The 12407-nt window shown below is 45.6% G+C and overlaps 1 protein-coding gene across 1 annotated transcript in view; it reads left to right on the top strand.

The window, feature by feature from the left end:
• The window catches only part of LOC126199281 (ets DNA-binding protein pokkuri), a 199628-nt gene that overhangs the window by 174710 nt on the left and 12511 nt on the right, over nucleotides 1-12407 (top strand). The window contains exons 2-3 of the mRNA XM_049936089.1: nucleotides 10807-10984; nucleotides 11081-11130. Coding sequence (XP_049792046.1) covers nucleotides 10809-10984; nucleotides 11081-11130 — 226 coding nt within the window. The 5' untranslated portion in view covers nucleotides 10807-10808. The remainder of the gene's footprint in view (nucleotides 1-10806; nucleotides 10985-11080; nucleotides 11131-12407) is intronic.

Genomic DNA, 12407 nt, shown 5'->3' with positions numbered 1-12407 from the left:
CTGTCTAACAATACCACCACTTGCAAAGTAGGTTAGAAATCATATTAATAATGTTGCTCACACAGCATATGTTCGCTTTATAGGGCAACAACAAAGTTATTGACTGTCGATGGTATCGTCAGAATGGAAATAATGAAGTCACTGTAAAAAAGTCATTAATTTTGGCCCTTATCTTCAATGGATTCCCACATAGATTTTGTCGAAGTTGGCATGGCTCATATTGTTGATTCTAGGGTGATTCCACGCTGACTGCTAGAAGGTCCAGATCTGTATTTTAGCAATATTTGAAGACCTAATAAATGCGTTTTTCAGGAAATTCTTAATGATCAAACAATCCCAGATCAGAACAATGGTATGGCAGAAATAATTTTTGACTTGGTGTTCACGATCCACATTTTTATTAAACTTCTTGTAAATTCACATATAATACTTCTTAATTGTCACATCATCAAGGAAACAGTTTTGTATCAATCTTTATATATTCAATTTCCACTTTAACCAAACACAAGACTTGACTGTTCTTTTACAAAGCGAAATAACAACTTCACTTCTGCAAAGTGAAACAAAGACTGCTCTGTGCGCATTCGCGCCAAAACGATTACAAGTAAGTCAAAGATTATGACAGTCTCACAGAAATGAATACACACAAGAACCATATCATTGTAATATATTGATACATCGGAGTACCTTTGCATTAATAAAACCAAATGTGAATATTATCACAAAAATATGTCTGTTACTTCGCAGAAAAGTAGTGCGATATTACTGGTATCGAGAACTGGGGTTGGAGTGCCGTATTGGACACGTAAATAAGGAACCATTACAGCTGCTAAGTGTTTTCGCAGGCTGCCGAGCTCGGCGTTTCAAATTTTGTCAATGGGCAGTTGTTAGTAGCTTCCGCTCGTCAAGGCACCGTCGACTTGCGTGCCTCTCGCATCTCGCTGTGTCTTCCGAGCGTGGGCGGACCCTTTATCGCCAGGTACGGCTGAACTGTACCAAGGCCGCGCAGCGGCCGTGGAGAGCGCGATAACTCACGCGAGTTCGCGCAAAACTCTTTGGGCGGGCGGTCGCCTGGAAAGTTCCCCGCCGCCGCTGTTTCCTGTGTGGGGCTCACGGGAAGGCATAGGCGCCGCCGGGCCGAAGTGAGCGTGTTTCACTTTACGTAAGAACCCCCTTGTTACGAGCTGCAAGTCGACGACTACGTGAGCCAAGTTGCGCAACGGTGACTTTCAATGTGCTTTCCGGTATTCTGTCGAGTTGTCGACTGTAGTAAAATATTAAAATTTGGTGCAGTCACATAAAATTCGGGACGAGATCACAAGTTGCTGGGCTCGTTTCGAGTCCAGGCTCTCTCCTTTCGATGAAACGTACAATAATATTAAAAAAAGGTTAGAACTTTAAAACCGTTAAAAACGGAAAATGAAGAGTACTGAATGTGAAGTTGGTCGAAGACAATCGAAATGCGTCGTGTGACTTACGACCTTACTACGAATTTTATGTGGTTAAGCCGGATTCCAGTGGATTACCAACACGACTTCGCCTCCAACTAAAACGCGAAATTCTGTTTTTCTGACGCCGTGGTCTTCTTCAGGTGCTGCCAGATGTGGTTACGCGTACTCGCTCCTTAGTTACCGACCGATCGGAATACTGTGCACGAAAACAGAATCAGCAACTTGGCTGTTAATCAGTCGAGGAGAGAGAACCTGAGAAATAATAACTGCGACTTTGTTTAATAGTCCAGGTCAGTTACAGCGATGCCATCTCCCGATGTCGTTAATACATTTAAGGCAGCTGCGTAATGTTATTACGATGAGCTGGCTGTGTGCCCACGTAGCCAGGGACCGCTTTTATTCACAGATATTGGCAGACAGTCATCTGCAGTGCCGTGGTAATCTGGCTGCTATGCTAAGATTAAAATAACTTAAATGTTATCTAAACTGCGTGTTCTGTTCCGGAATTTCGGCAATACGCACTAGTCTTGCCCCCCCCCCCCTTACCTTCATGTGTACGTGTATATTACTGTATTTACCAGAGAAGAAGTAATAAATGAAATGACATATGACTTGTTCTAGTGTATGGAGTCTAATGAATTCAGTCGCGTGGCAAATATTGAAAACACCACTATTTTTCGTTCACAGTACATCACATGGTCTGCAATTTTTTAAAAATCCTTTTTGAGTGTTTACTGCGTCCTTTGAAATGATATAACCATACATCAACAAATATTATAGAAGTAATGCGTATAATGTTCTACGTCTTCTTGTAACCCACTGGATCGATTTCAACCAAACTTGGTACACATATCACTTACTATCTGGAAAGAATCGCTGTAGCGGTAAGAACCACTTACTTCTCAAGAGGGAGGGGGGGGGGGGAGAGGAGAAGTATAGCTCACTACATGCAAACAGCCAGGCTATATTCATCTAGTATTTTAGGATGGGAGCACTTCGTGACTTGCAACAAACTTGAGGCATAATTTCAAACCTATACGAGTCTTTTTCTCGCTGACAGCACCTGCAAAATGACGAAAGGAGGAAACTTTATCGCTTACTACATTTTCGCTGATAACGCAACAAACTGCCGCATCAGGCATGAACTTTTAATTCATACTTCTTTACTACATTCTATTTGCAGTATGTGTTGCGGACACTGTGTGCGGGGGGTGATGTTTTCTTTATTTTATTGAAGAGTTACGTTTGGAATTTGTAATTAAAAATGTCAGAAGCTAAATAAGAGTCTCCAGTGAAACATAAGAATCGTTAGTTTATTTCGAACTTCTGGCAGGAACGGAAATGCGCTACAGACATGATATATTGTAAGAAATCTGCTAGGCGGTGCAGAAGCGTCGCGAATAAAAGTAGCGACACATGAATATGTCTTCGTGCGAAACAGCAATTTTCTGAAAGTATCTGAGGGGGAAAACAAAACAAAAAACGCGTTCATATTTGATCGGAGCCAGGTTTGCAGTTTGTGCAATGTGAGTGGTGGCCGAACGGATCGCGGTAGCACTTGGCGGACTTGGGGTGCACAAAACGCCATAAGCAACAAGGCGCAGCCCTCGTACTTTGCAGAGAGCTGTACTTCCTGGCGAGATAACAAGGATAAGATAGCGGCGTATCTGTCGGCTACGGTGCCGATTCGCTCGCGGCTCGACTCCACCAGGTGAGGCAGGACAAGGCTTGCCGAGCTCTTTAACCGGTAGCTCAAGCAGGCGCCTTCATCTACATATTTCAAACTGTTTGCATTTGCCCGTAACGCTAAACAGGGCTTCATCCGCTGATGTTTCACCATTCATCTTAATTTCACTTCTGTTGTCTGCATAATGGTCTCTCTTCTGTTTTCTTCTCCCAATCATATATATCGCACACTTTTACTTGGCCCCTGAGCGAAGGATAGGCTGGTTGCTGAAACAAGCACCACCTTCTTTTCCCAGAGCAGCCAGTTTATAGCGTATAACAGAGGCAAACATGTAATGGATAATGTTTCGCATAACTGACTAAAAACGTGATGGCGAGTTGCTAGAAAGACCAGGTACGGCCTCTTGGTCCTTTTTCGTAAATATATATAATTCTGAGCCTACATGTATAGACCGGAAACCACCCTGCGGTGTGCGGCGGAGGGTACTGTGTACCACTTGCACTCGCTCCCCTTTCTTGTTCCAGTCGCGAATAATTCGCGGGAGAACGATAGTCGTTAAGCCTCAGTACGGGCTCGAATCCGTCCAATTTTAGCTTCACGATCTTTTCGCGAGATACACTTATAAACCATACCGTGAGGCATAACGCCTCTCTTGTAACGTCTGCCACTGAGTTGGTTCATCATCTGTGACGCTTCCGTGCTTCCTAAATGGACCTGTAACGAAACGCGGCGCTCATCTTTGGGTCTCGTGTATTTCCTCTGTCAGTCTTACTTGGTACGGATTCTGTGCTTACGAGAATTTCCAGGTATCGCTCCGGTAGAACGAGTGTTTTGTCAGCTACTTTGTTGATGGACCACATTTCCTGAGGATTCTTCCCATGAAACTGTCTGGCATCGTTCTAGTCAGTGATTACCTTGTGCAAACCGCGTAAATATCGAGGTGCGAATGTTACTACGGATCCCAACGAAAATGCTTTCTTACCCGAATTCCAAGAGAGGATAGAGGAATAACAGCAAACTTCTGGTGTTAGGTCACTAACCACTGTTGCAGTAGCTAGTTTCCTGCCAAGAACAACAAACCTTCACAACTTACTCTTCTGTCACCTGTTAACTATCAAACTTTTTGTCAACTTTCATTAGTTTGTCAAATTGTTTGGTAATGTGCAGCTTTGATGTGTTTGCCAAACGTAGACTGTATTTAACGTGTTTGAAAGAAGTTTCGATTGACAGCTGATCTGAAAAGCTCTCAGAAATTTTTTGGCCGTATTTGTTTAGCGAGAAAGCGTTTCTGTAACAATTCATCTCACTGAAGAAAATCAGTATTTTACGCACAACACACTAGCGGGAGACCAATAATGCAAAAAAATCTAAGCTCTCCAGTTCTTCCACAAACAGTGTATTGTGGTATTTCTAATCAGCTTTTATTAGAGGAACAAGTGGAACAGAGTAGACTGTCGCTTCTTTTTCAATGTGAGTGCGCAGTAGTTCTATCAGTCTATTAAAAGTTCGACTGTTTATTCGAAGAAAATTTATGTAATCAAATTCTGAGTGTAACATGTCCTGGGCGCTTCAGTCTGGAGCCGCGCGACCGCTACGGTCGCAGGTTCGAATCCTGCCTCGGGCAGGGATGTGTGTGATATCCTTAGGTTAGGTAGGTTTAAGTAGTTCTAAGTTCTAGGGGACTGATGACCTCAGATGTAAAGTCCCATAGTGCTCAGAGCCATTTGAACAATTTGTAACATGTCCTGCACCAGCGTCTTGTTTTGTTTTCCTTCTATACACACAGTGCTGAAGTCAATGCAACAAATGTTTTGTCTGCATTGGTAAACACTCCCACTAGTGTCAGAATACTTCGCCACACGAGACGCACAACCTGACAGCTGCTTCAGAAGTGAGGTTAAATTTTGACAGTCTTTGTTGGCACGTTTACGCGCTTGTATGACAAAGTCGAGGGACATGAAAGGGAAGCAGCGGTTGGAAAGGGAGTGAGACAGGGTTGCAGCCTCTCCCCGATGTTATTCAATCTGTATATTGAGCAAGGAGTGAAGGAACAAAAGAAAAATTCGGAGTAGGTATTAAAATCCATGGAGAAGAAATAAAAACTTTGAGGTTCGCCGACGACATTGTAATTCTGTCAGAGACAGCAAAGGACTTGGAAGAGCAGTTGAACGGAATGGATAGTGTCTTGAAAGGAGGATGTAAGAAGAACATCAACAAAAGCAAAACGAGGATAATGGAATGTAGTCGAATTAAGTCGGTGATGCTGAGGAATTAGATTAGGAAATGACACTTAAAGTAGTAAAGGAGTTTTGCTATTTGGGGAGCAAAATAACTGATGATGGTCGAAGTAGAGAGGACATAAAATGTAGACTGGCAATGGCCCGCATCTCGTGGTCGTGCGGTAGCGTTCTCGCTTCCCACGCCCGGGTTCCCGGGTTCGATTCCCGGCGGGGTCAAGGATTTTCTCTGCCTCATGATGGCTGGGTGTTGTGTGCTGTCCTTAGGTTGGTTAGGTTTAAGTAGTTCCAAGTTCTAGGGGACTGATGACCATAGATGTTAAGTCCCATAGTGCTCAGAGCCATTTGAACCATTTTTGACTGGCAATGGCAAGAAAAGCGTTTCTGAAGAAGAGAAATTTGTTAACATTGAGTATAGATTTAAGCGTCAGGAAGTCGTTTCTGAAAGTATTTGTATGGAGTGTAGCCATGTATTGAAGTGAAACATGGACGATAAATAGTTTAGACAAGAAGAGAATAGAAGCTTTCGAAATATGGTGCTACAGAAGAATGCTGAAGATTAGATGGGTAGATCACATAACGAATGAGGAGGTATTGAATAGAATTGGGGAGAAGAGGAGTTTGTGGCACAACTTGACAAGAAGAAGGGACCGGTTGGTAGGACATGTTCTGAGGCATCAAAGGATCACCAATTTAGTATTGGAGGGCAGTGTGGAGGGTAAAAATCATAGAGGGCGGCCAAGAAATGAATACACTAAGAAAATTCAGAAGGACGTAGGTGGCAGCAAGTACTGGGAGATGAAGAAGCTTGCACAGGATAGAGTAGCATGGAGAGCTGCATCAAACCAGTCTCAGGACTGAAGACCACAACAACAACATGACAAACCTGTAGATAGGAAACAGCGAATTTGACAAACAAGGTGTATCGTCTACAAGGGCCTTTAAGTGATGAGGTGCCTGTGAAAAATGTGAAGCTGCGCCGTGGTTTGGAGCCAGCGCTGTAGTGTCGATCCATCTTTGATTGGGAAAGTAAGTCAGCTGAAACTCCAGACGATGTGCAGGTCGTACCTGGTACGAGACGGAGCCTAGCAAAGCGCTAGCCGTGGGATGGAGGGCCGCTCGAGTTTAGAGTCCTCCGGCAGAGCTGGTGTGCCGTGACAGAGTGGCGCAGCTGCCCGCCGGCGCTGTCTGGCAGGATGTGGCCTGTTAACTCGCAGTTGACCTCCGGCGGTCGCAGCGAGACTCTAGGCCGGCGCAGCCAGCTCACGGAAGTTCTTCCTGCCCACACGGCAGCAGGCGCGGGGAAAAACATGTCCCCCTCTCTCGTACTCTCCCCACCGCGTACAAGAGGAAACCGAGGAAACTAGAACTAAAGCAACGCCCTATTAAATCGCCGTGGGCAGTGTCACCAGTGAATATTAAGTCTCCCGGGCCTCTGGATACGTCGATGGTTAACTTGCGTTTGCTGGCGCGATTACTGTGCTCGTGACGGTTTCGTGGCGACAAGCAGGCCTTGCTACGGATTGTGATCTGTCCGTAACAAATAACTGAAGCCTAAAATAGTCTCTCCATCAGAATTGGCCAAGACAGATTGCCCAGCTGGCGTCTACAAGAGGAACCTTGAAGTTCATCGCAGAGGTTGTGCCAGTTCGTAAACATAGGCTCATCTTCAGTCCCTCCAGCCGTTATTGCCAGTAGGTGAATAATCATACTGCTGCTTCTTCTTTATTCAATCACCTCCTCGTTTGGCCTCACGAGACTTAGTGGGCCTAGTTTGCGATATCCCTGCCACAGAAATAAATGTGAAGAGATCGAGAATGAGATTTTAACTCTGCAGCGGAGTGTGCGCTGATGTGAAACTTCCTGGCAGATTAAAACTGTGTGCCCAGGAAGTTTCAATGTGAAGAGATACTGGGAATCGAAACAGGACTCTTCTAATCAAAGACAGCGACGCTAGCCATGCAGCTTTAGAATGGTTTGCTGTCCGTTCATTGCAATCAAAGCGGAGCAACAAACCTCTCCCTGGACCAGTGTTTTTCAGATTGGCCAAAATATATCATTGGCGATAGTCACTCATCTCCTACGTTTAAGTCGTCAGTCTCCGTCTTGTCCACAATGAGCGTCTACACTTTCATGTCTTTTCTCCATTTCTTCTTCTTCTTCTCTCTGTCTCTCTCTCTTTCTCGTGGCTGCAGTTAAGTCGTACAATTTTTTAGAGACATCATGGCCACCTTTGACTGTAAAATTATTGATGAACAATTCTTGCTAACAGCCTCAGTGTCATTAAAACGGTGAACGTTTGTAGTTGTTCGATGTTATTTGTGTGCAAGACGGTAGTTATGAATATTATATTATTTGTGATAGTACAAATTTGTAGACTGCCAAATAACATTGTAAATTTAATAAAAGTGCATCCGATAACACGTAGTTTTCGCATTAGATCAATTGTAATATAAATAATAAAGAAAATGACTGCGTTAGAAATAAAAACAAAACTGACGAGCGGGACTCGATCCAGGGACCCAGCAATTACGCGGCTTTAACGCTAACCACTTTTTTTATTCATTTTGTTCGATATTGTTCGTTGCGTTTGGTCTGGGCGGACGTCACAAGACATCCGTTGAAGTTGATCGTTGATTCTTTGACTCATTTCTTTTTATCACAGAGAGCGCGCAGGCCTCTGACCGAATACGCTGAGCTACCGTGCCGGCTAACCACTCGGCTGCCGGTGCTTCATGGTCAAACTGGCCACGCACAGATGTATATATTTGACGACCGAAATTATCTTGCGATTTTCTCAATAACGCTTGAGAAGTACGCGCTACTGCTTACACGTTTTGTTGGCCTCGTGGAGTACCACGAGTGTACGAAGTTCGCAGTAAATCAGCGTTCCAAACGTCGTGGGCTCCCCTTGTGAGTCCGGCACACACTTTTAGCTCCCGGGCAGTTTCATATAGGACCCCTATTTCTCAATACAGAGACGACTGGGAGTTGTTTTCAGTACCACTGTTTTGCCCGCCCGGTTGGCCGTGCGGTCTAACGCACGACTTTCCGGGCGGGAAGGAGCGCCTGGTCCCCGGCACGAATCCGCCCGGCGGATTTGTGTCGAGGTCCGGTTATTATTATTTAACGTATGTGGTTTTCACGTACAAATGACTTCATGTTTAAATACAAACAGACATATAAAGATAAAATCAACATACATTATAACACACAAATAATGTCTCGTCTTATGGCCATTCAATTAAGGATAAAGTAGGCATACACGGGTTGTTACAGTAAGGTATCTTGTCATAGATAAGATAAAATTCTTATAGAAATTGTTGTTGTAAGGTCATTCAGCAATCACATATATGGAATCTATAGAGTTCTATGTCTAGGTTTTCCATCCACTCGACGGCTGCAGGGGAGGCTGCATAAAGTTCTCGAATGGATCCTTTAAACGCACGTTTAGGGCATTCCTGAATGATGTGCTAGGTCGTTTGCTCTGGATGTCCACAATCGCACTGTGGTGAATCTCGTATGCCCCATCTACAGAGCATCTCGCCACTTCTGCCATGACCAGTTCTGAGTCTATTGAGTATAACCCAAGTTCTTCTTGGCAGGTCTGTACCAGGTAGGTTTCCACCAGCTGATATTTCATTGCAGTTCTTGGATAGTCCGGTTTGAGACCATTCATTTTTCCATGAATCCATAGCATCGTAAGACGTAGCCATAAGGTTTTGAGCTGTTCTCCATGGTGGTATTCTAGATCTTAGTCGGGAAAGATTTGGGGCAATGTCCTGATGGATTGGAAGGTGAAACAGCCAGTCTGTGGATGGTTTTTAGGCGGTTTTCCATCTGCCTCGGCGAATGCGGGCTGGTTCCCTTTATTCCGCCTGTTACACTATGTCGGCGATTGCTGCGCAAACAAGTTCTTCACGTACGCGTACACTACCTTTACTCTACCACGCAAAAATAGGGTTTACACTCGTCTGGTGTGAGACGTTCTCTGTGGGTTCCACCGGGGGCCGAATCGCACAATAACCCTGGGTTCAGTGTGGGGCGGCAGAGGGGTGAAGTGGACTGCGGTAGTCGTCGTGGAGTTGTGGACCACTGCGGCTGCGCGGGGACAGAACGTCTCCGTCGTTTCTAGGTCCCCGGTTACCATACCATACAATACAATACCACTGTTTTCCTAAACCGTATCAAGCACGGTAATGTGTTGTTTCCCTACTTTTGCCAATCTCCTGTACGTGTGTACCGTGTGGTGTATGTCGGCGGTTGTCAGAGAAAAAGCCGAGTCGTTTTCATCTATATCTATATCTACATGATTACTCTGCAATTCACATTTAAGTGCTTGGCAGAGGGTTCATCGAACCACAATCATACTATCTCTCTACCATTCCACTCCCGAACAGCGCACGGGAAAAACGAACTCCTAAACCTTTCTGTTCGAGCTCTGATTTCTCTTATTTTATTTTGATGAGCATTCCTACCTATGTAGGTTGGGCTCTACAAAATATTTTCGCATTCGGAAGAGAAAGTTGATGACTGAAATTTCGTAAATAGATCTCGCCGCGACTAAAAACGTCTTTGCTTTAATGACTTCCAACCCAACTCGCGTATCATATCTGCCACACTCTCTCTCCTATTACGTAATAATACAAAACGAGCTGCCCTTTTTTTTTTTTTTTTTTTTTTTTTGCACCCTTTCGATGTCCTCCGTCAATCGCACCTGGTAAGGATCCCACACCGCCAGCAATATTCTAACAGAGGACGAACGAGTGTAGTGTAAGCTGTCTCTTCAGTGGACTTGTTGCATCTTCTCAGTGTCCTGCCAATGAAACGCAACCTTTGGCTCGCCTTCCCCACAATATTATCTATATGGTCTTTCCGACTGAAGTTGTTCGTAATTTTAACACCCAGGTACTTAGTTGAATTGACAGCCTTGAGAATTGTACAATTTATCGAGTAATCGAATTCCAACGGATTTCTTTTGGAACTCATGTGGATCACCTCACACTTTTCGTTATTTAGCGTGAACTGCCACCTGCCACACCATACAGCAATCTTTACTAAATCGCTTTGCAACTGATACTGGTCTTCGGATGACCTTACTAGACGGTAAATTACAGCATCATCTGCTAACAACCTAAGAGAACTGCTCAGATTGTCACCCAGGTCATTTATATAGATCAGGAACAGCAGAGGTCCCAGGACGCTTCCCTGGGGAACACGTGATATCACTTCAGTTTTACTCGATGATTTGCCGTCTATTACTACGAACTGCGACCTTCCTGACAGGAAATCACGAATCCAGTCGCACAACTGAGACGATACCCCATAGGCCCGCAGCTTGATTAGAAGGTTTTCCAGAGCAGCACATTAAGTCTCTCCGTCATTACTGGTATGAACAGACGGTGACGGCACGCTCCGGTCCGTGTTGCAGGCATGAAGGTGCTGCCACTGTCGCTGCCGCCGGCCGCGGTGGAGCGCGCGGCGAGCGTGGGCCCCGGCCTGGGGTCCCCGCACGGCGGCGCGCTGCCGCTGTCGCTGCAGCTGAGCGCGGGGGAGCTGCTGTGGCGGTACCCCGGCCTGGGGCTGGCCGCCGCCGCCTCCGCCTCCGCCGGCTCGCCCCAGCACGCCGCCGCCGCGGCCGCCGCCGCCGCCTCCGTGGGCGGCCAGGCCGCCGCCGCCGCTGCCGCCGCCGCCTCCCTGCACTTTCCCTCCTCCAACGTCGTCGACTTCAAGGCGCACCTGCCGCCTTCGCTAGGTGAGCCACCATCCCTCCCATTACATTCGTCTTCCTGTGATTACGAATTATCCACAATCCTCTTCCTCCATCTCCTCCTCCTCCTCCTCCTCCTCCTCATATTTCCTCAACATTCTTTTCCCCTCATTGTACCCTCCTCCACCTTCCTCAACCTCAACTTTCATTTTCCTCCTCCACTTTCTTTGTCATCATCCTTCTTCACCTCCTCTTCCTTCTTCTTCACCTCCTCTTCCTTCTTCTTCACCACCTCTTCCTCCTTCTTCTTCATCCCCCCCTGCTTCCTCTCCTTCCCCACCTCCTCCACTGTCTTCTTCTTCCTCATCTCTTCTTTCGTCTTCTTCACCACCTCCTCCTCCTTCCTCTTCCTCACCACCTCCTCTTCCTTCATCTCTTCCCCCTATTCCTCTTTTCTTCTTTACCACTTCCTCTTTCTTCTTCTTCTTCCTCCTCCTCCTCCTCCTCCTCCTCCCTGTATTTCTTATCCTTCTGTCACCATTTTCACAGTCCTTGTCACTAGTATCTTAATACAGAGTTGGACTTTCACCTTTGATTTTCGTCATCTGTTGCATTGTATTCTACTTAAATTAGTAAAAATAATGTGTTACAGCATGTCCCATTGTGTTTTAGTGATGGGTCATTCAAGACATTACATTTTACGTTTCATCAACAGGAGGAATTGTCTGAGAAACAGTAGCATTACTGCACTACTGCAAATTAAAATTCCTACACCAAGAAGAAATGCAGATGATAAACGGGTATTCATTGGACAAATATATTATACTAGAACTGACATGTCATTACATTTTGACGCAATTTGGGTGCGTAGATCCTGAGAAATCAGTACCCAGAACAGCCACCTATGACCATAACGGCCTTGATACGCCTGGGCATTGAGTCAGAGCTTGGATGGTGTGTACAGGTACAGCTGCCCATGCACCTTCAACACGATACCACAGTTCATCGAGAGTAGTGACTGGCGTATTGTGACAGGCCAGTTGCTCGGCCACCATTGACAAACGTATTCATTTGGTGAGAGATCTGGGGAATGTGCTGGCCAGGGCAGCAGTCGAACATTTTCTGTATCCAGAAAGGCCTGTACAGAACCTGCAACATGCGGTCTTGCATTATCCTGCTGAAATGCAGGGTTTCGCAGGGATCGAATGAAGGGTAGAGCCACGAGTCGTAACACATCTGAAATGTAACGTCCACTGTTCAAAGTGCCGTCAATGCGAACAAGAGGTGACAGAGACGTGTAACCAATGGCATCCCATACGCCG

Source organism: Schistocerca nitens, chromosome 8 (assembly GCF_023898315.1).
Source record: "Schistocerca nitens isolate TAMUIC-IGC-003100 chromosome 8, iqSchNite1.1, whole genome shotgun sequence".
Classification (NCBI taxonomy): domain Eukaryota; kingdom Metazoa; phylum Arthropoda; class Insecta; order Orthoptera; family Acrididae; genus Schistocerca; species Schistocerca nitens.
The sequence above is the reverse complement of the archived record's forward strand: the minus strand, read 5'-3'. Positions and strand labels throughout refer to the sequence as shown.